At 39.9% G+C, this 24,997-nt stretch overlaps 1 protein-coding gene across 1 annotated transcript in view; it reads left to right on the top strand.

Annotated features, from left to right (window-relative positions):
* Nucleotides 1-24,997, top strand: part of sgcz (sarcoglycan zeta) — a 132,800-nt gene that overhangs the window by 56,706 nt on the left and 51,097 nt on the right. The window contains exon 3 of the mRNA XM_029508208.1: nt 14,121-14,208. Within this exon, the coding sequence (XP_029364068.1) occupies nt 14,121-14,208 (88 nt within the window). The remainder of the gene's footprint in view (nt 1-14,120; nt 14,209-24,997) is intronic.

Below are 24,997 nucleotides of genomic sequence, written 5' to 3'. Positions count from 1 at the left end.
TAACAACTGAGCACAAGGCTGTGTGCCAGCGCTCCGTTTAGCATTTGATTTAGTGAACTACCCATACTCAGGGTCATTGATATTTCTTCTTGAGTGCAGTTTTACTTTAGACTTGTTACCTGAACCAAAAGTTACATGATATATTTAGCTCTACAGATTCTTTATCTGTGGCGAAAGCTTTAATATGATGCCCCTGATTTTAAGTGAAAATTTGGGTTGTGCTTTTTATTTTATAAAGCGTATCTGCATATTCAAGTTTGAATACTTCCCAAAGCTGGGTTCTATGCAGTAATTGGCATGATGATCTCGCAAGGAGATAGCTTTGTTCACACAAATTTATCTTTCAGCCCATAGCTAGCTTCAGTGATAACACTGACAGAGAAATGTTGGCCTATTTTAGGTAAAGGACCAATCAAACAGGGGTGTTTACTTCCAAATCCAGAGCTGTGTTCAACCATTTGTTCAGCGTAATCAGCACATCTAATGAACTCTGCAGAATTTATGATCTAACGTGATAGTGATCCATGCTAACCGCACGCAACATCAACCAAGAGACGATTACGTGAGGACTGCAGAAAAAAAATGTCCACTTATATAGCTACAGTAAGGCTGGTCGAACCCTAAACTGTAATGTCCATAAGGCCCCCTTACTGTCCTGCATTCTGCTCTCCTGTCTCTCTTACACATGCGTACACACAATCCTTCCTTGGCGTGCATACTGAAAAAACATTACTACCAAAAATAAGGAGAACTGACATTCAGTCAGTCAGTTGATTTCTGCACACGTCCTCATGGGCACTTTACATTCATGGGTAGTTTCCAGGGGGACCGGTCACAATCCACTGTGTGAAATTAATTAAAGGTGGACATTTGAATTAATTAACTGGAAGGGAGTATGGCATTACAATGCTCTGGCCTTATGTCATTACACACACATAGACACCCTTACTCACGCTGAGGAGACGTACAGATTGGATTTAATTAACAGCGTGCAGATCATTGGTACAATGCCTTGATTACATATTGCACCATTACTCTGTGTGTGTGTGTGTGTGTCGGGGGGGGGGGGGGGGGGGGGGGGGGGGCATGGATCACTTACACTTCTGTTACATGAATGTGAGTGCAACATCAGCAGGTTCAATTTTTCTGCCACTTCAATGTACCATCCACATACGGCAATTCTTGCATTCTGCTTTTAGTCTGAAATGATCAAACAGCTCTAAATTTGGTCTAAAGAAAATGGAGCCAACTTGCAAGTGTGAATGGAGTTCATGTGTTTGTCTATTGAAGAAATGAGGCGTACGGTGAGTTCCAAAGGTCTCTGTGCTACTGTACCAAATACTCAAATACTGATTCAGAAGAGGTTCCCACTGTATGTTTGGGAAGAGAAACAGCTTGATGTACTACTCACTTTATGTCAGTAATCCTTAAAGTAAACCTCCTGAAGGTCATGAGTGGTGTGCCTGAGATACTTTTTCTTTTTTGGTTTTTATAGAAAAAAGGGAAAACATAGTAAAAGAGGTAAATTGCTTATTTTATGCCCCTTTCGACGTCTATCTGCTTGTCAAACCTCTTATACTATCACCTTATCATTTCTCTTCACAAAAAACTCTTTCCAAAATGCATTCTTCCCCATGCTTGACATCCAGCAGTCTGTCCTTCTGTCTGTCCTTTCTTTTTCTTTACGTTCATCTTCTTTCTGTTCTCATTCACTATTCAAATTTTCTTTGTAACTAAGCAATAAATAAGTAAATACAATTCATGAAGCATTTTTCAGAGACAAGCTTTACAGAATAAAAATAATGAAAATTATTGCATAAATATCTTAGAATTATCATTATTATTGTCATTATTATTATGGAACGGACCTGTATACTGACAACAGGAATAAAGTGCTACACCATCGCAGGTAAACATTTTACATCCGCAGTGGAAATCGTAATGATGAAAACTTTTGCTATTTTTAGGTATTATTTTGTAACTCAGAAGCCTGGTCTATATCATTTTCAAATCACATCTGTCTTTCACACCGTGTCACTCAGACCTATCATTTTGGAAAGGTGATAGTGTCTAAGTTATTCCTCTCTCTCCAGGGCTGCTGATGTAGGATGTCAAACAGAAATTCAGTCTGTGCCAGTCTTCTTCGTGGTGGGAAATGACGGCAGTATGTGTTCACTGCAATAGAAAATGAAAATTAATTCCAACAAGTTGATTTAGTGCCATGGTTTGGAACCATCCTCTTTTTATCTCCATCATGTCTTATCCTTCAGACAAATTCCGACGTCTCTTTCACGCCATCGTATGCAGTGTTTCATCAAGAGAATCCACTTCATCTCTCTCATGGGCTGCCCTTGTAAACCATTCCCAGTAATTATGGAGGCAGCTACTCGACCAGGGATTTCATCACATGGCTGAGAGCTCCGCAGAGAGGCCAACATCAGGAAATCTCTCTCACAGCAATAACAAAGCACAAGACACTGAACTACTCGAAAATGAGCCCCCCCTAAAAGAAAAAAAAAAAAAAAACCAGAGCAGCGATGATTAAAGCCTCATTTTAGAAACCAAATGTAAACACAAGGGTTGGAGTCATGGCTTGGGAAAACAACAAGTACTTGCCTCCATTGATTTCGTTCATGCCGAGCCGGATAAAACAGCATGGAATTTGAAACAAGCTAAATAAGCTTAGTGGTTCATCATTTCACAGTGAAAGGGCTAATTGTTCCACTATTTGCTTAAATCTTAATGAACCCAACAAGGCGAAGATGGAAACTTTCAGACCATCTGAAAATGTTCTGCCAAAAACTGCGCCAATGTTTGTTGGTAGGCACAGAATTGTACGGCACTGTTTTCTTCCTGTCTTTCTGTTTTTCTACACTATTAAGCCGGAGTTGGTTTTAACATCACATGTCGATGTGAAAACTCCCACCAGTCTCGAGCCCCCAGTGAATGAGAGTATTCGGTTTGAAGCAGCCTCATTCCTACATTAGGCCTCAGAGAGCACACTTTATTTCCCGCCTATGGCCATAGTATAACAGGCTGGAGAGGCTGCGATGGATAAATGACCCACAAGTAAGTGTCAAATTGAGTGAGGCATATATCTTTATCTTACTGGTCACTTAGGAAAACAACATGCTGATTTAGGCGCTCGGCACAACATACTCTTTCTACCCTGTAATAACTATATCCTTGTCAGTTCTGGTACTATTTTCTGTTCTTTGTAGCACTGCTGTGGTGGGAGGCATTATGTCTGGGTTGTCTGTATGTCTGCACTTCCCAATGGTAATAACCATTTAAGGTCCCTGTACTCATCTCATTTAATTTCTGGGTATACTGTAATCCTGACATTGCTGAGGTGTCCCGCGTAGCATTCCCCTTCCACCTTCTGCCATTTTCATAATCCGCTCAGATGGCAACCTGCTGAAGGTGGCAAGTTCACACAATTCAGCAGGCAACATTCATTCATTCATTCACCTTTGTAACCTAAACATGTATGTCTTTGGATGGTGGGAGGGAACCCACGCGAGGACAGGGAGAACATGGAAACTCCACACAGAAAGGCCACAGGCCTGAAAATCGAACCCACGACCTTCTGTGGTTAGCTAATCACGCTGCCGCCGTGCTGCCCTGCAGGCAACATTCATCTTGCGACTTATGGCAGATTTGTGTGTGTGCGTGTTATGACAGTGATCGCCTCCCCACTCCCAAATATTCCAAGAAAACAAAACGGATAGCATCTCACGCAGGCGTCCTTGCTGCAATCTGGGATCCGCACCGACTGAGACAATTGTGATGGTCTTTTTCTCCTGTGGTAGAACAATTATGGAGGTGGAACCGGAGTGCACTACAGCGTTGGACACAGCCGAGTGGAGATGGGTCTCACTGTGCAGTTACAGTAACATCATGTCTATCCCAGGAATGCCTGATAGAATTTATATTGAGGAACATTCACACAAAATGGACCATATGAGGAGGTGATTTCCTTTTATGGTCAACTTCACAGTGGCATCATAATGTTCTGCAAAACCACTTTGATGGTTCAAAGTCTTCAAAATAGAAAATATGAGTCTGGGTTCACATTGGTAAAAACTGCAACTTGAGTGCTTGTTGGAATCATACATTCAGAGAGAGAAACCTAAAGATACTACAGATAATCATTGAACTCTAACCCCCTTGAATAAGGTAGTACATTATAATGTAGTGTTTTATTCTGGCAATTATAACTTGGATATAGTTTAACACAGAGACAACCAGCCCACTCTCGTACTTTCACTGTTATTTATTTCTGCTGCGTCTGACAGTTGTCTGATTTGTCTTGCTTTCTTGAGGTTAGAGGGTTAAAGTGAAGAGTCTCTAAAACCATCATAAAAAGAAATATGCTCTCCACACACACACACATACACGTACACAAGCACCTTATGGTGATGGGTTCAGTGCAAATGAAAAAAGGATCTGTAATGATCCCCTGGGGAATTGGATGGAACAGAGATAGTGAGGAAACTCCACCAAAAAAGAACATATCTGAGGAATGGCATCAAATCAGATTAAAATACATGATATACCGTAGTTTGATTGGAATCTGTGACTCGTCTTGTCTCAGAGTTAGCTTGCTAATGGATGTGGCAGAGCACCCCTCATTTTTATGCCACAAATAAATAAGAAAAAAAGAAACTTATTTTTGATGTAGTTCTCATTAAAAAGAGACACAAAGTCTAGTTATGTGTGTGTGTGTGTGTGCATGCATGCGTGTGTGTCAGCCACTACAAGCCCTGGAAGCTGACTCAGATCAATAATCTATTAACAATAAACTGTGTGTGCAGGCCAAGCATGCACGTGCATTTGGACACAAACAACAGGTGAGCTACAGTAGGTCAAACACTGTCACCATTTTGACATCCATGCATTACGTACTGGTATTGTATTAAACAAGGGCAGCATCTTTTCACACCTACACAACTCTGTTAAATATACACAAACTTCTCCGGAGTTAACTTATTCCTCTTTCACCTCGAGTATTTGCACCACAGGGAAATATTTCATGGCAAATAGAGCATTGCAACTTTATCTGCTCTGCTTTCTTCTGCTCTTCCATCCTCTCCACTTATCTTTTCACTTCTCCTCTACTCAGCCATGCCAGAGGACACACATCTTAAGGGACAATTTGTTTCTTTTGAGACAAATGCAGCCATGATGCAGCCAGAGACATAAGTCCGGGCCAGGATGACTTGGTTGTACTGTTTCTCTGTGTATGTGTGTCTGTGTTGTGTGTGTTGTACAATTCCAAGTTTTTAATTGTTATTTCTAGTCATTGAAGCTTGTTAATATTTGAACACACACTGCATACTTGCATACAATGTTGTTGTGTAAGTGAAAAAGCCAGAGTGTGACTAAACACTGTGTGCGTATTATCTTGTGTGTACCGACATACATGTTTCTCACATGAGGGATTAGTGCTCCTGGTTGTTATTGTGAACCATACAGTGGAGGATCCTGGTTCAGAACCTCGCTGCTTTATCACTATAACAACACAACTGATTTTACTTTTCCTCCATGCAAGTCAAAAACAGATAAGTTTTTGACTTGCATAAGTTTTTGACGGCATGCTCACTGATAAACTGTGAGCATGCTGTCCTTTAACCTTGTTTCTGGCAGCTAGTTGGTCCTTTTTTTTTCTTTTTCCTCTATCTTTAGCCATTTTGCCCAATAAAAGCTACAGTTACAGTTACGTTAGGAGAAAGAGAAAAGAATTGACATAAACTTGGTCTACTGAAATGAGGACTGAGATTCATAGTTGTTGCTTACCAAGTGAGCCACTGGAACACTGATAGACGTACTCACTCATCTTCCACTCATCTTCCACTCATCTGTGTCTGGGTCACAGGGGCGAGGGGGCGGGGTACACCCTGGACAGGTCACCAGTCCATCATGGGGGCCAACACACAGAGACAGACAGAGACCAACAACCACTCACACTCACACTCAGACCTACAGACACTTTAGAGTCACCAGTTCACCCAAACATGATGTCTTTGGACGGTGGGAGGAAACCCACACAGACACGGGGAGAACGCCACACAGAAAGGTCCCAGCCCCAGAAATCATACCAACAATCTTCTTGCTGGCAGCCACTATTCTGCCGTGCTGCCCCCCTTAGACATATTGTTTTTCATCACAAATTTGTTTCATAATGATTTCATATTCAAGATATGCTACAGTTGTTGTTTTTGTTCTCAGGCGCCCTACGTTGTTTGTACAGGAAAAATGCACTACATGAGCTTTCTGAGAGTTGTAAAGTTCTATTGTGGATGCAGGACAGGAGAACTGAGCAGACTTTGTCTCTGTCCAATCTTAACTTGGCTGGTCTCCAGGTAAGGAAGCCAGTCAAGAAATGATGATGTGCTTGCCACAGATGTCCAAGATCATTGTAACACCTGTGTGTGTAAAGGAGAATTGAGGGACTGCTTTGTGCCTTTTCTGCCTGTAGCATGTGTTACTTGCTGAAAATCGCCCACTTCAGTATGCTCTGAATAAACTCTATCCCTCATGGACGAGCCCTCTGTTTTTAGAAAATTCATATCATAATGTCGTGCCGCACTCCTGTCATCCGCAGAGTCACCAATTAACATGCATGGCTTTGGACTGTGGGAAGGAACCCACACTGGCAGCTTTCAGTAGAGCAGAAATGACTTTGAAAAACAGCCCAGGTTTGAGACTAGAGATTTGATGAACGCTGCTGCTGTCTTTCTTTGTCTGTGTGGAGGGAACAACAACAAACAGTATCATGCCAACATGCATTAATAAGTGAGTCAGACACTGTGGTAGAGTAAACAAGAAAGAACAATGACTACCAGGTGGGAGTCAAAGAAGGTTCTATGGAGTTTCTAGCTCACACATAGCTGTTTTATTTTATTTTTGTCTCATGTTTTTTTTTTCTTATCATGCCCTGACAGATTTTGCTCAGCCACAGTAGAACTCTCACGACAGGACTAACAATATGCTTGCATTTTTGGCTTAAGACCATCACACGAAAATTTCTTCCAGAGCTCTAATCTCTAATATTATGTAAAACTCCCTAAGATGTATTTTATCACTAAGCTGTCAGGTTGGAGGTATCATCTGTAAATCCTCACTTTTTTTTTCAGACCTCTGTGCCAGTGAGGTGGAGACACATTGTTTTCAAGGTGTCACAGGCACAATAACACCTTCACTGCTTTTCACTTCTTCAGATTTGACAGAGAGCTTCACCAGGACTCACAGATGAACTTATTAAATTTTGGTGGTCAAAGCTCAATGTTAGAACAGCTTCACAAAACACTTTTTAGCTGTGACTAAGAGAGGAACTAGTGCAAAAAAAAAAAAAAAAATATATATATATACGGCTAATAAGAGATCTAATCTTTAACTAGTTCAAGTGGTGGACATATTCAACCACATGGTGATCATTCTATTTTTTTTTTTTTTTTTTTGCGTCATATGAAATATTGAACATGTTTTTAACAAGGGACTGCGACAAACTGTATTTCCAGAAAGTTGATTTTAATTTATTGGTTGTACAAATTTGTTGTTGAGTTCAGTGTGAGTTGAACGATGTAGTGACAGCAGCAGACGCTTCTTCTAAACTGCGCAATTTAGCAGTTGGTGGGCATGTAAATATGTTCGATATATATATGGACAGTATTTTTTCATTAAACAGAAACAGAAACAGAATTAAAACTCATTTAAAAAATTATTTAAATAAATGACCCCAGGTTGCAATATCATACACCTGTTGCATCTTATTTCGTCTTGGGTTTTTTATGTATTTGTTGGAGTTATGTGACTTTGTTGACCAGTCCCTAAAACACTATTCATTATCGTAGAGAAGCAGAAGGTGGAGTGCTCACATTTTTTTGTATGGCTCTATTTGGTGTGTTTATCTCTAAAACAAATGCTCTGCGGTTTACCCTCCTCCGCCTTCCATCTCTATCTTGCTCTCCCTCCTCTTTTCCTCTCTCCTTGTTTCAAGATTTATCGGCTTGTGAGCCTAAAGCCGGGAGGTCTCTTCTTACTTCTCCTTCTCCACCATCCCACACGTCTGCCCCTCTCACCTTTTCAATTTTTTCTTTATCTATTTTTGCCATTTGGCACATATTGTTTGGGAACCTGCAGAAGTCTATGACAGCCAAAAAGTTCTACTAGTCCACCACGTTAGCTTTCGGGAATATCACCTCCAGCAGCAATTTGCATTGAGAATCCCCATGAAATCTTTACACAATTAATTTTAAGTGATTTATATGAGAAATCTAGACTACATTTTTCTCCTTGTTGTAAATACTTTTGACTTGGAAAGTTAAAGTTTGATTTTAAATGCAAAGCCTGAGTCTATAAATAAATCATGAAGAGATTGGCTGGAAGGTGTGAAAACACAAAGCAAGCGAATAGTTTTTCCACTGAAGATTGATGGTTTTAATTGTTTTCATTTGTACATGGAAATTTCTAAATCGATCAAGACTTGCTTGGAGATACATTCAAATTATGTCTTAAACGGAAGCAACACGGAGGACAGCTACAGCTCTGTGTGGACATGTGCCAGGGTTGCTGCTGTTCTTCTCCACCCACAATAACAGATCACACATTGTGCTTCTGTTACATGGGGGAATAATTTAAACAGCCTTGTAATTTCTCATATTGTAGGATTTAAGATGAGTATATTTATGTGTTAAACATTGTATCAAATAAAAATATTTTGACATTTACATACAATGTTGTCACAAGTCTATCTTGCTGGAACTAAATCAGCAGGTGGAGCAACCTGAACAATATTGTCATGTTAGTGTAGCAATCTGTGCAGCCACTGAGCAAGGCACATATCCATTCAGCCTCTCTTTATACGTGTAGGACATTTCTGTCCAAGATTCTGTGATTTGTTGCCCTGCAGCACAACAAATTTGCTAGATTCAGGGTGATACTATGTCCGGCTTATGCAGGAGCAAAAAAAGTCTTCCCAGCTGAATCTACCACCAGAAGAGCAAATGACAAAATGACACGACTGACATAACTCGGCAGGAAAACAGCTCCACTCCTGAAGTGCAGAAATATTTTCGTGCAACGGGGGTATGAACTCTGGCACAACAGGGACCTTGCTAGCACTGCAGTCCTTCAGGACCTCTGAGGTGGAAGATTACTAAAATCTGCTCATATGTTTTGTAGTCAGCTATTTGCAAGCCAAGTCTCCAACAACTACTCCCCCATGCTCTGCTTTCCACCAAGTGAGTGAGTCACTACCACTTACCATTCAGGTTGTAGGTTTACTGCTGCAGCCAGTCAATGCAGCTGCTGAGATGCATATTTCACTCAACCTTAAGAAAAGATTTACACTCAGTCTAAAGCCTTAGTTAGAGAGGGTGCTATCTGACAGTTTGACTCAGACTAATTTCAGCTGTTGTCCTAAATAAAATGTATATTCAACTATATGATATAAATCAAATCAAGTAGTGCCATAAGTGATATTCAATGTTTGTGACACAGAGGTCTAAAGCGCCTACAGACATTTACGGAGAGTCGTGACCACCAGTCTTTACATTTGGTAAGATAACACAGACACAGTGAGCTGGAGTGTCCTGATGGCTCAGTGTCAACTCAGCGGTCTCTTTGGAATTTAAATGGATTAAACTGATCTCAGTGCTGTTAATACAAGGTCTGTACAGGACGTTGCTGACATTTTAAATCGACAACAAGGCCCCTGAACTCACATCAAGACACTCGAACATATTAAATCCAGTTACCCTGAGAGTAAGCTTGTGAGCGACGCCGCTTTAGTTTCTGCTGTTATATGGCCATGGGGACTAAAAACAACAAATTAGCACTGCACACTAACAAACACATCACTTATTTAATAGTCCCCGCTAATTAGTGGAATTAACGTCGAAGGAGGAATGGAGGGACACCGCAGGCACTTAATCACACACTCTTTGATTAGCATTCTGTTTTAGCTTAGACTATATACTATCTACTTGTCAATACTGATGAATTTAAACAACTTTCACTGTCAGCTCACCCACTCTTTAACTCATTTCCCAGTCTTGCTGATGTTGCACCTTCTTGGTTAGCAAGCTATAAGAGAAGACTATAAGAGAGACTTTTTACTGATTAAAAGGATGTGAAATAGTCACATATGAAAAAGCTGGATTGATAGGTAGGTGCTCATTTAAGGATTGAGAATGTATGAATGAACATAAAACACTGACTCCAAGTGGCCAAAAATCACCAATTAGATATTGCAGATTTCAAACTTGATTGACTGCGCATTATCAAATAACACTGAATCACTTTTTCTTGAATGCAAAAAACAGCTACGAATGAGGAGCCTTTTGGATATTCAATTTGCCTGGTGTGTTGAGGCGCCTGGGAGGACATTTAAAGAAATTAGTTTATTTCACAGTCTTATAAAACCTACAATGTATGCTCCAGGTGCTTACCCAAACCGGCGCACTCAAAGAGTCCGCCACGACTTGAATTAAATGAGTGGCTGACAGACATGCGAACTGGCTGAAAGTTGGAGAGACAAGAAGAGATTAAGACTGACGAGGGGCAGGAGAGCTGAAAGCTTTTCATCAAATTAAGAAATGAAGCTACTTCTTAAGTGCACAGATTTTTAGATAGTGCGGTTTACAGACCGCAAGAGAGGCAATCACAGAGATACAGTCAGGAGAGTTAAAAGCTGCTATTAGGCTGAGGGCAAAGATGAGTCGAATATACCCGATGTGTCTTGAATGCAGCTTGGTGTTGAGATGTACTCTGTATGAAGTGAAAGGACAGCTGCTCTGCAAGCTGCTATCAGCGATGGTAAACAAATCAAATCAAATCAATCCCGTCGTTGATGAACCTTGTGTCCAGGCCTATCCAGACTGACAGAGGGACTGCCTGGCTGAAAGCTTTTATTGGGACCCATCTTTACTGCAGGCTGGAGGCTGTGATGATGATCCACAGGTCCACATCTTATTATAGCCTGAGTAATTACACTGACTACTGCAGACTGGAGGTCCTCATAATCAAGGCAAAATTAACCTATTAACTGAATTAATGGCAACGTGACATATGTTATGTCTGCCTGAAAGGAAGCGCAAGGTGCGATGGCCCTCAGTGTTTTATTTGTTTACACTGGTTTAACAGATTTTATTTCTTGCTTCAGCAGTTTTATTTATTTATTTATTTTACTTCTTAATTTAAGAAATTATTCAGTACAAGAAAAGATTGCAACACTGTCAAGGAAAGATTGTCTATAAGTGCACCTGATTGTCTCTATACTTTTTTCAAATGTTCACCTGGCCAGTGTTGCCCAATCTAATCTAATACAGTCTAATTTTATCCAGTCTAATCTAAATATTTACATGTGCAGTACAGGCCAAAGGTTTGGTCACACCTTCTCATTAAAATGAATAGGAAAGTGTGTCCAAACCTTTGGCCTGTACTGTATCTATTTGTGGAAACTTATTCAAATCAATGTACAAGTGAGCTCAAGGAAAGATGGGGACTTAGTATAAATGACATGTTCAGTAGTGCCGGTAACAAAGTGTAACAAACGTGCATTGTGAGTGCTACCTTGGCATGCTAGGGTGTTAGAGGGGTTCTCAGGAGAGATGAGGCTTCAAGAGTTGGTGTAAGTCTTCAAGTGTTTCTTGAAGACAGAGAGGCACATACCTTGAGAACTGAATCCATTTCTCCAAAGTAAATAAGTTGCGAATATGATTTGAATATAGATTTCTGACACTTTGCTGTTTGTTATGGTCCTTCTATTGTTAATCATTAAATGTGCTCAGTGAATTTTAAAAGCTGGAAGTAAAAACCAACTACTTCTTAATGTGTGAATGTATTCATAGCTTTTTGATTTTTCTATCCGTAGATTTGAATTACATTATAGCTACCTGACACAGAAATGTATAATGTGTTTTATATGGTAATGCTGCAGTAGCCTTTCATAGTGTTCATTGTTGTTCCCTATAATATTGTTTAATGAGCAGTCAATGCGTGAATGCATTGTTTCATGGTTTGATGTGGACTCCTATCAATTCTCAGAGTAATACCTATCTGTGTGGATTAAAACCAAAAGAATGCATCCATTTCCACTCTGCAGTGCAATAACCTTTTCAATGTAACACCAAAAGTGTGACCAACATCAAACCAACCTCAAACTCCCATCAATCAATCAATCAATCCCATCTTATAGCGCCCAGCGCAGTGTTACACAGGCTTTCTGATTGATGGGGAGCATTTGTTTAAGGTTGTCCACATCACTTTGTTTTCCACAATCACCAACTGCACATTTGAAAATTATGAATCTGATGAGTGAGCAACAGCATGTGCAGTCAGCATTGATTTAATCTAGAGACTGTGGGTCAGTGTGAGCACGAGCAAGCAAAGGCAATATCCATTTATAAGTGGTGTTTTGGGGATGATGTATTTTGTTGAAAACTGTAACTGATGGTGTGTATTGAAAATTTTATTTATTTATTTATTGTATTTTGAGGGATCAACAACTCCCTTATTCAAAACGGTCGAAGCATTAATGTCAGTGTTCATATAAGCACCACCAATCTATTGTTTATCTTTGATCAGCTGTTAAACCAACAGACATTAGCAACTGTTTATTATGTAATAACTATTTACTGCCCTTATTTTCGCATGTGAGTCAAGTAAGACTTCCCATCGATGATCACTCTTCTAAATGACAGAGTCCTGCATTAAGTGAATGACATCAGGGCTACTCATGCACATTGCCCATTCAGCTGGAATGATTCAAAGCACATTACATCTGTCAGGCGCGCTACACTTTAAACAGAGTGGAAAGATAATATAGTGAAGCCTATCACACACCCTGTTGAAAGTAATTAATCCAGCATACAAGCGTTAGGAAACAGATGAGGGAAGCAATGCACAATAAACTATGTGGAATGCTCATTTGTTGTTTTGCAAATTTGTTAGCAGATGTTGGATGAGTGGGTGGTGTGTTTCTGTGCGCATAGGCAGGGAGGTGTCTGCACCTGTGCTCACATTTGGATATTATTGTGTTCATCTAGAATATATTTTAATACATATGTGTTTGTTACTGGAATTCAGTAACATAACCCATCCAGTGTTTTCTTTGTGTCAGTAGTAGCATTATGTACCCCTAGTTCTTGTGCTTGGGATCAATCTGTGGACAGTAAAAAATAGAGTCAGTCGGGTGCGGTGCGTTAAAAATCTGGTCTTGACTGATGTAAGCAGACCGCAGAACAGTGAATATGCATCCACAACAAATAGCAGAATAGATGGAGGGAGAGGGAGAATGAAAAGGGGTAAAAAATTGGGATTTTTTTTTTTTTTTTTCATTTCAACAGATCAGTGACTTTCCAATTTTAACACAATCCTCATTTGGAATTAAGATCAGAATGCAGCTAGATATTAATTTGGGGAAATCAACAGAGAAATTGGGTCACCTGTGAGCTATTCATTTCATGCTACCAAAACAAACAAGCAATTTAAACCAGAGAGAGACAGAGAAGCTTAAAAGAAAAGAAAATAAAAGATGAAAGTGACGTAAATGCAGCAATGTAGCAAGAGGGGAAAGAAGATACGGAACAGTTGGTCAAGATGATTTTGCAGATAGACCTACACAGCAGAGGCAAAGAAAGAAATTAAGTTGGCGGTGGGGGTGGAGGGGTTCTTAGTGAGAGCAAGAGAGAAAGTGAGATGTTAGATTGAGTTTAGGACTTAATCAAAATGGAGGAATTGGGGTTTGCGTCCATTCCTGCTGAATGTAAAGAGCTGAGTTCAGAGCCACTTCTACATTTAACTTGTTTAGGTAGAGAGAAATTCCCTTTCTGCTGACATACATGCACACAGGATGCTGTTTTGACTAGATCATGCTAATTGCATGCAGAGTACATCTGTGTTGGAAGAGTCAAGTGTTAACTGTGAAGGCTCATAGTCAGCACTGGTACTACTGGTTAGTGTGGTATCGATTGTTGATCAGGAGGATAAGGCCATGGGTTCCAGGGAAAGGAGAGATATCACAGAGCGGTGTTTCAGTAAGCAGAGATTTGTTTGTGAGAATGTGAAATTTGCTCTTGTTCTAATCGTCTCTCTCCTTCATCTACTCTCTTTAGGACAGTCCACTAATCCTCCAGTCAGATAGAAACGTGACAGTCAACGCTAGGAATGATCAGGGACAACTGACCGGTCAACTAACCGTTGGTAAGACACACACACACACACACACACACCGTACAAACACTTGTCTACACATCCAATTTTGCCAGTAAACATTTCACACTAAAGCAACCTCCAAACCAGATCATTTCTCCAAGACAGTCTGCAATGCCTCATTTGTGCTTGAATTTATGCATGCATTTTACTGCCGTCTGTTTAGCAAACTAAATGTTATCTGTTTCCATTAGTGTGTCTCACTGACGCTGACAGTTGTGCTGTTTTCTCAGCTAAATCATTTCTCCCAGCTCTTATTGTATTAGTGAGGGCCCATTGTTTGACAGAAGACAATACTTGGAAAGAAAAAAAGGAAATGTGACATATTTGACCTGACATTTTCTTTGAGGCCTGAAAAACGCATAAAAAAAATTAATTAAACAATGAATGAAAAGATTTTTACAACTCAAGCAGTCAATTGGTCCTATCCATTAGAAAATCCGCCTTTATATTTCCTTTGTCGTAAGTGAGACCAGATGTGCTGCTATCCCTTGGGTGCATAAAAAACCTTCAGGTTTTGATTGCATAACTGACATAACAGGGAAAAGAGAAAAATGGCAATAAAAAAATCTGGAGGGAATTGATATTGAGTTTCAGAATATCAGTAATTGAGAAAGAAAAGGATTGGTGGAAGTGTCTAAAAGCTTGATAATGTGATGGTAGAGCTGAGTGTGACTCACAACAGAGCGAGGACAGCAGTTTACGCTGTGGGGTCCTGATGAATGAAATTCAGTGGACATACCTGGTGGGGCATCAGTCATGAGCTGTTCATACAAAGGCTAGAAGCTATGGATCAAAAATTGACACCTTGTTACTTTCCCACCACCAAGCTACAAAACTGATAGGGGACAGAGACAAAAATCTTTTTCCTTACTTGATAATTTCAGCGTGAATTCTAGACACACACATGCGTACACATAGACACACACACAAACTGAGGTTTCCTTCTCTTCCTCGGTCCCTAAAGTAAAAAAAAAAAGCCACAAGCCTGACTTTTAACTGACAGTTTAAACTTTCCAGAAACACATATGAGGAAAAATATCGAAACGTCAGTGTAAAGAGGGTTAGTTAAGCCCCAGGTAATTTGTAGTTTGCTCTGAAACCTTAGCTGTATATCATGCATTTGTGTTCTGAGTGTTCCTCTCATATTTAAAATGTGTGACTGTTTTGCACGAGAAGGAAGAATTAAAAACATCTCTTCATAAACTTAAGGGAACTCACGACCTGTATGTGTTACTGTCCCTTTAACTGAGGTGAGGCGTTGTTACCTTGGTACCGACCTCTGCGCGTTCCCCTCGACCGACGCACGGTGTGCGTGAATAGATGCCGAAGAGACAAGGACATTTTTGGATTGAACTGATAAAAACAAAGTCAGAAGTCAGAAAGCCGACAGTTAATTTGAACACGGATGTAGAAGAGTCGCTCGACGAGCTGCGAACTGTTTGGAGTTGCGAGCAATTGAATTCCCGGTGAGTAACGATCAATATGCTACATTAGCATGCTAGCTCGCTAGCAAAGTGTTACACGCTGAAAAAAAAAAAAACTTAAACATGAGCCTTGTACTCTCACTAAAACCAGTCGGGATAAACGTGAAGCAGGTCGGAGTAATTCATAAATGTCTGAAGCTTGTGTCTACGCGCTTTATGAATGTTGTGTTGTATTGTTAATCGATTTATCCCTGTGTGTGGTAACTGCTCGGTGCAGGCTAATTAGAGGTGCAAAGGTGTTAGGTCGTGAGAAAGCTTAGCCTAGTTTTTTCACGTGAGCAGTAAAATTAATGTAAAAGTTAATGTAATAATTAACAATATGAGCTGTATGCTAAGAAAACAGTTTATTTTGAAATGTTTATGCAAATTCATGTTTTGTGTACTGTGAGTTATGATGGCTATTAAGAATTAATGAAAAAAGTATGAAGGACGCTGCAAAGTAGTAAATTTATTTAAATACATCCAAATGGACCTTTATGAGGGACTAGGTGAGTAATTTTCTTGCATGGCTGTGCAGGCTGGCTTTTTTTTTTTTTGGAGTCCTTCGATTGGATCCTCAGTCGTGCGTTCCTCTACCATCTTCTGCTGTCCATCTGCATCTTCAAACTGGTTGCCACTCACCACTCGCCATCCATGTCCACATCTCCATATATTTGCCATAGGACATGCACCGTGTGAGTGAGAGCGGTAGGACTTTGAGAGCATTAATTTTATTTATGTATTTTTTTCTATTTATTTGAATTTTTGGGACAATTTCCTTTTCAATACCTGAGATCTCAGAGGGAGTTTCCTTTTTTTTGGTTCGCAATATCCAATTGGTCAATTGTAGTACTAAAAAGAACTGTGCATTGTGAGTCCAACTTTGAGTTGACGAAAGGTACTGTGGTATTTCAGTGCAGTATTCACTTTAATTTACTTACCTTTTTGAAATACTGTGTTGTGAAGGATCTTTATTGGGTTCAATATGCTTCCTGTAAAATTATCAGTCTGTTGTTATGTGGGTAGATATTGTAGGTCAAGTCCAACAAATATGCAGGTAAATCTCAGCAGTCTCCTCATCGAGGATCAAAAGTCAACCCTCGTTTTGTATTTGATATTTAATACTGTCTTAAAGTGACAGGTGCAGGTAGGGGTTAGCTACATGATAATTTAATAAAATAAGTCACGTCACAGATTTATATAATTTATTTCATGAGGCCATACTGTAAGCAATCCCTTTCAAATAAGGAAAGACTTAATCAGAATCAGCATCGCCTTTATTGTCATTGTAATTTACATTACAATGAGATTTGAGTGCAACTCCAAAGGTGCTTTTACGAAATGAGGAGTAAGAAATATATGTACAACTAAGTAGAAAGAACAGTATAAAATGTGGAAAAATATAAAAGAAATAGAAAGATTTAAGCCAAAATTATATTCAGAACTGTGGAATGTGTCATCGGCTGATATTGCACAGGAGTATTTCACGAGAAAATATTGCACTGGATATTGCACAAGCGGTGTTAAAAGTGCAGAGTGTTAACATTTATTATTGTTCAGTTCAGTGATGGCTCTGGGGAAAAAGCTGTCCCTGACCCTGTGTGTCTGAGTTCTGTGAGACCTATACCGTCGGCCTGAGGGTAGTAGGTCAAACTGGTAGTTGCTGGTTTGGGAAGTTTCCTTAATGATGCTGGCAGCTCTGCTGAGGTAGAGACAGCTAGCAATGTTCTTAAGGCTGGGCAGAGAGCAGCCAGTGATCTTCTGGGCCATGTTGATCACCCTCTGCAGTGCTCTCCTGTCTGCTGCTGAGCGACCTACATGCCATGCTGTGATACAGTACACCAGGATGCTCTTGATTATGGCTCTGTAGAACATCACCAGCAGCTTCTCCTCTAGATTGATCTTCCTGAGCACCCTCAGGAAGTAGAGTTGCTGCTGGAGTTGCTGCAGTCCAGGAGAGGTTGTCAGAAAGCTGCACTCCCAGGAATCTGATGGAACTGACCCGTTGCACACAGTCCCCATGGATGTACAGCGGGGCTATTTCAGCCCTGCCCTTCCTGAAGTCCAGGATAACTTCTTTTGTTTTTGTGGTGTTCGGTGGTAGACTGTTAGCTTAACACCACGCTGTCAGTCAGTTGACCTCAACTCTGTAGTCAGACTCATCCCCCCTGTGATGAGCCCGACCACGTTGGTGTCATCTGCAAACTTGATGATGGTGTTTGAGAGATGGATTGGGCAGCAGTCGTGTGTAGAGAGTGAACGGGAGGGGACTCAATACACATCCTTGGGGTGAACTGGTGCTGAGTGTGATAGTGGAGGAGAGGTGGGGGCCAAGTTTCACGGACTGTGTTGAGAGACCAGTCTTTCAAAGCACTTCATGACCACAGGCTTAAGTGCAACAGGCCTGCTCTCATTGATGCTTTCCACTGCTGAATTCTTGAGGACGTGGATGATGGTGGAGACTTTAAGGCAGGGTGGGATGAAGGCCTGCGACAGGGACAGGTTGAAGATGCTGGTGAAAACTCCAGCCAGTACCTTATCAGGTACTCCATCGGGGCCGGTCGCCTTCCTGGGGTTCACCACCTTCAGCACACGTCTCACTTTGTGCTCCTGAAGTGTTAGTGTGCAAGTACTTGAGGGTGGTGTGTGTGGAGTGGCTGCTGGTCTGTCTGCCTTGAAGTGGTCACAGAAGTGGTTCAGCTCCTCTGCCAGCAAGGCATCAGTCTTGGCGTTGTCTGGGTTGTTGCTTCTGTAATTTGTGATATGATTTGTCCCCTGCCACATCTCAAGGATGCTATATGACATTGTTCCTTTCCGGCATTAGGTTTAAATATTGTTTCATTTTATGTTTTATTTGGTCAGAGTGGATGTGCGAGTTTCAATAGTAAACTTTGGATGAAGTTCTAGACAAAATGTCCTTTAGTTGAAAAAGTTGAGATCTAGAAGGGTAGAAAATAAATGTTCTAATTGACAAGAGGATGAAGAGATAATTCTCTGTCTTATTTTATATTTAACTTGAATGTTGAGGCAAAACCTCACAATCAATCAAGAAACCTTTAAATACTGTTTGCTTGCCCCAGAGTAGCCGTGATTGATAAGGAGACTTAGGTCAACAGTGGTTTCACATAGATGGATGCACTAGTGTAGAAATAAGCTATGGCCAATGTCAGCCATTGTTATTTGTCACTGCACTATTTAAATAAGGTCATTTGCATTTGAAAAATAGATTTTAGTTGTTAGAAAGTGCAGTATGAAGGCATCATAAAAATATATTGAAAAACTTTCAAAACCTTCAAAACTTTTGTGTGCCTTAGCCTTCATTAACCATAGTGGAGGTGTCTCTAGGTTGACTTGAGTAAAAAGTAGTGGAATGACTCTGGTATAAGAAGTCACTGTCACTCCTGCTTCTCAGAGTGGAAGGACTGATGGAAAGACAGTGAGGGCCCTGCGCTACTTCTCCGGTGATGATGGAGACATTGATTTACTGGATGGTTTTTATCACCAGAAATAGGAAAAAGACTGAATTTCAGGCCTAAAACAATCTCTGAAACTGGATATTAGTGGCTTTTCATAAGTGGCAATCCATAAGAGACAGTTAACACAAGGATGAAAGCCACTTGATTAGGTCATAAACCAACTGAACATATCTGTTGAATGAGGCCTTATTCATTGGGTCTCATATATCATTTGAATTAATATTAAAATTTCATCAAATAAAAACAATGGAACCTACATTGACTTTGGGGGTATAAAAACAGAAGTGACTGCAGAGAGCAAAGGATTTATTATGTAAGGACTTGGCCCAGAATATCAATGCAGAGAAATTGATTTGATGTCATGTATACAGAACATCTGAGAAGTGTTGACTGGTGGGGAAAAAAATCTCATGAAGTGGACATTGCAGCGGAATGATGGCAGGAATTTTTCATGGTTTGCACAAGATTATGAAAAGAAGAAAATTGCCTTTTGAAAGCGTAGATCTTCTTTTGTACTTTTGAAACTAACAGAGATTAACATTTTTTTTCTGGATCACGGTGGAATTCCAGCAGGGATGATATGTCTGAGTTCTTGTCTCGAAGCAAACCAATAACATTGTAAGGTTAACTTTAATTATTGTGCATCTGACATGATTTCTGCTGCTTGACTGCCCAGTGCTTTAATTATGCCATGACAGATCCATTATGTTTTTACTCACTATGATCTCAATCTCAATTTTTCATTTTAGCTGATATTGCCAAGATTTTTGATAGGATGACCTGATTGCCAGAAAAACACAAAAAAACAAAAAAGAAATAATATAATACTGTGGTAGAGATTCTATGAGCCATGAAATATAATACATGGATTTTTCCATTTTGGATTTATCTATAGAATGTATTTATGCATTATATCGTATAAAACTACACAACAGGGATCATTAACCCATCATATGAATGCCATCTCTCTTACTATTCACAATAAAAAGCTTTGAATGGCTGGTTGTTATCAAAGTCACCATTGCTAGCTAAGTCCACCAACAGAAATATTTTAGCTGTGACACGATCACCAAACACACAAGCAAAGACTTAAATCTGCAGGATCACTACTCAAAGTCTATTTATTCAGGGTGGGGGCCAGAAACAGGCAGGCGGTCAAATCAGACAATCATGAAAGGAAAATAAGGCCGGATGCTTTTATACTCCGGGGAGAGGGGGCGAATAAGGTACAGGTGAGGGACATAAGGGCGGGGCCAGGTAATCGCCCAAGAGGGAAGCAGAAAACAAACTGACACTGAAAAAAGACACTTATTCTGACAAGCTGTCGGTATAGGTCCTGCCAATAATGTCCAGTCCAAATTAATATATATTTTTTTCTCTTTTGTGCGGAATGGTTAATAAAACATTTTTATAAAAAAAAAAAAGGTTTTACACCTTATGGTATTTTTAGCTTCTAAAAGTATATTAAGCTTTTTTTCATCAAACTCTCTTTTGTCTTTGACAAGCAATGTTTAGTTTGGCTCAAACTCCTGCTGAGATCTGGCGGCTCATTGATGCCATTAGAAATATGTGATTTGATAAGCCAAATAATTCTGCCAGTGTGTGCCCAGCTGCTGTGGAATGTGGTTTCATTTGGAAATGAAACATGACATTGATCAAATTCTCTCTCTTCTAGGCTTTCACTGATTTCCTAATGGAAACACTTACACATGTAGAATTAATTTTAAATTTCAGCAATTAGTGTTATTTTATATTATACAAATGCTTTTGTACAAACACAAGAAGTGTCATGGAGAGACTGGCCTAGTTATGTATGGAGAGAAAATATGTTTAAATTGATTTTAATAAGGTCCCTCAATAATTGTGCAAACCTCTTTCTGAAAGTATTATTCTGCAGACCTGACTTCAAAAGTTTGATTAGGATGGGGAGCTCAGAATACTGAGTATAAAGATTATTACCCGTGCAACAGTTACCAGGTGACAAGTGAGGTGAATGCTATTTTCAGGTAGAGGGCTCATTTCCTTTGCCATCCTGGTTCAATGTGAATGCAGCACATATGCGCTCATCTCCTGTAGGCTGGCCGAGCTCTTTGAGTCTTTCCCTTTGTGACACTTTTAAGGCTTGAAATTCCTGACAGCTCACCTCTCTAAAGCTGCTTTTCTTGAAGAAAAAGCACTTAAGTGCTCATGTGTGCCTGAGTAAGTGTGTGTCTGCGTGCTGATATTGGAGTCAGCAGAATCTCTCTTTTTAAAACTGGATGGCCAGACTGCCTTCTGAAGACAGCTAAGACAAAGCTGCACCAGCAAAACATCAGAAGAGTTGTGTAGTCAAACACATGCTGCTTTTGGATGGATAAATAGCGACTTCTGCCTCACAGCAAAAAAGGTTATATGATGCCGAGGCTTTTCTTTGAGTAGTTTGCATGTTCTCCCCATGCCTGCGTGGGTTTCCTCAATGTACTCTGGTTTCCTCCCACTGTACAAAAACATGCATGTTCAGGTTCTTTGGTGGCTGTAAATTTCCCATAGGCGTAAATGTGAGTGTGAGTGATTGTTTGTCTCTGTGTCAGCCCTTTGATAGAATGGCTCCCTGTCCAGAGTGAGCCCCACCCTATTCCCCAGAAGTCAGCTGGGATTGGTTTCGGCATCCCTCAAGACCCTGAAGGACAAACAGTTGAAAATGAAAAAATGTAACTAAATATATAATTGGACATAAATGCTTGATTCTTTCAGTGATGCGGTTCTTGTCTCACATTCAAATACATGCAGCAGACCCCACTTTGGACCAAGTTTCATCAGAGAAAAAGGCACATGAAGGAAAAAAAAAACAAAATTGCACATTCACACTCTTTAGTTTTCCTCAAAGGCAAATTAAGGAATCCTGACAGAAAGGTGGTCATTTCTTTGAACCAGATGCTCGCCACATCAGAAGCAGAAGAGTTCCACCTCAGTAAACTTCTTATTAGTATTCATCACTGACACTCACCAAAGCAACTGCTCCCTCCAGTTTGTACAAGATGTACAGGATGTATGGTCAGTGGTATGGAAAGATGAAATGGCCACAAACCTTTGAATTACTACATTAACACAGAATATGAAGACACAGGTGTACTGACACCTCATTACATGTCACTTGGTAAAATGGGTACTAATTTGGGCTGCAGAAAAACGGAGTGGAGGGAGAGAGAAAAGGGCTCATGTGGTAAAGTCAGACTCTGTGGACAGAATGAAGAGATGACTGCCAAGACAGTGTCTTAAAGTTTTTTTTATGGGGTCAGTGTGATTTACTGATTAATATATTTATCAGATTTAGGTCACAAAAATATCAGCTCACAGAGAACATTGGCCATAATTGCTCTCTGAGCAGACTTTTTTTGTTGGGTGCTTGACATTTCTTTTACACAACAGCATCAAGAAGCAAATGCTGACTGTTGAGTTTTTAGCACTGTGGTACTTTGATTCTCCGAGTATTCCCCAGCTCTCCATGCACTCTAACCCTACCCCTCTTGTCTGTGGAGCATGAACAATAAGAAAGCAAAGGCACAAAAAGGACAGCAGTAGTTTTTCCAGAAAAATATATTTTTGTGTTTTGATCTTTATTCTGGTTGTTTGAGGAGAGCTCACACCTCGCCGTACTAGATTAAATCTCATTAGACAGATAGAAACACTCACTCGCGCGCACACACACACATATACACTTCTATCTTGAGTCCTTCTAAGGGCCTACCTTTTGAGAGTGGGCCTGAGTACATGAATTGGCCTTGGGCCTCTCATCCCTGTTTTATTGGTGGCACTGTTCTCTCCATCCTTCCTCACCTTCCTTTCCATTTCTTTCAGCTCGTTAACGTGACTGAGAATGTGTCAACTTTGTCTTCTCAATGGCTGACCATAAAGATGATGAGTTTCGAAGCCGTAACCTTTCACCCACCGTCTCGGTGATGATATCCCAGCATCAGAGGCAGTGCAGTGCTGTCTAAAGAAAAACACAGCATGCAGCAGAATTATTGTAGGCAACTTTGTTCCTTGAAAATGTCAAATAATGAGACAAAATAACAGAAACGTTATAAAATGACAAATCGCTAAATTAGTCATCATCTTTAACCCTCGTCTGAAAAAAAAAAAAAAATATATATATATATAACAACCGCTGTGGCATTAAATATATATAGTAGAAATGTGTTGGATTTACAATTTATCCTGTATAACCTGCAGAGAACAAAACACTGATCATATTAATCAACTGTATAGATGCGTCTTATAGCTGTGAGAGTGAAGGCATTTGTACCAGCAACCTTCTGTGTTTGGGTTGCTTGTACACAACATCTACTGCTTTTATTTATACTCAAGAAACAAACAATAACAATATGTGTATTTGTTTATAAAATGTAAGTAGCTGTGAACTTAAACCTCCACAGAGTCAATCATGAACTATTTATTTGCTCTTCCTTGTCTGTCACTGTGTGTCTGTCTCTTGGCAAAGCTGACAGTCAAGGCAGCCCTGTGTGAGTGTTGATGTCATGGTTATTTTATTGACTTATCATCATGTGTGGTGCTGATTTAAAAAAAAAAATAATAGTATTAATTTCCCCAAGGTGTGTGTGTGTGTGTGTGTGTGTGTGTGGTGTTTTTATCAGACTGCTTTGGGGACAGTAGCAGGGTCATTCACCCAAACATATACAAACATCCCTCCCAAGGTAAACAAATAACTTAATTATTATAGAATAATTACTCAATTATTATCTCGCCCCTTTCCCATTCATCTTTCAAAACACACATCCCTCTTTCTTTCTCCCAAGTTTTTGTTCCCTTGCGCTTCCTTTCTCTGTTGTTTTACCTTTCACGTCACTTATTTTTATTCTGACACAGACCATAACTCTTATTAAACCAATAAATGTCCTGTTTAACTTATCTTATTTGTCTGCCCTGCTTAACTCTGGCTTGTACATTTCCCACTTTATTATCTTTACTTTCTCACACTAATTATGCTTCCTTTTATCTGGGTGGAATTGTTTACCTAATTTCTCTTGTGTTAAGCTGAAATACTTAAAAAGTGGATCAGAGCAAAGAACTGAACTGAAAGGCAAAGGCCATACAGATTCAGGTGTATTTTTAAAGAGCATGTCAGATTCTGTAGTGTGTTTGTGGCTGTTAAAATTTATGAATTTACAAATTTGCATCATACTCTTTATTTTTTTTTATTATTGCTCAAAAACATGGCATTCCTGTAGCAGTCAAACATTTGGATGTTGGCTAAAATAGTTTTTTTGGTGATTAGTGTGCAGAGTGCGCACATGCAAAGCCTTGCATAAAATTCAATTGTTCCATTACACATCGTCTAATTATGAATCTACATCTTTGCAAATCCCCCTCTGAGAAACAAATGATGTACATAACAGTCATATTCTGCAGTGATCACATTTCAGCCATGGTGAGGGGTCTTTGGTTCGATTTGGCTGGCTGAGAGAACACAGATACTAAATGGTCTGATTCCATCATCCAATCAGCAAAGGCCAGACAGTACATCTTCCTCAGTTTATGCTGCTGCTCTATGATCAAATCTGTGGCTTTAATGAGGCAATTAAAAATACATAGAGCTGAGCATTAACAAACTGGAATACACTTAAGGGGCCATCAAGGACTTAATAAAGGCATGAATTTACTGATATAGTTGTCGTTTATCCTTATGATTGCTCTTTAATTGCACAAAAGCTAATTGTCTGTATACTGTTTTGGCTGCAAGATGGTAAATATTGTCTTCATCCGTTGTTCTTATGTGTGGGTGCGTTGCCCTAAGCTAAGGATTCTTGGTCAGTATGAAGTCAACCTTCTCTGCCTTTC

Source organism: Echeneis naucrates, chromosome 1, assembly GCF_900963305.1.
Source record: "Echeneis naucrates chromosome 1, fEcheNa1.1, whole genome shotgun sequence".
Taxonomy (NCBI): domain Eukaryota; kingdom Metazoa; phylum Chordata; class Actinopteri; order Carangiformes; family Echeneidae; genus Echeneis; species Echeneis naucrates.
Note: the sequence above shows the minus strand (reverse complement) of the source record. Positions and strands in the feature narration are given on the sequence as shown.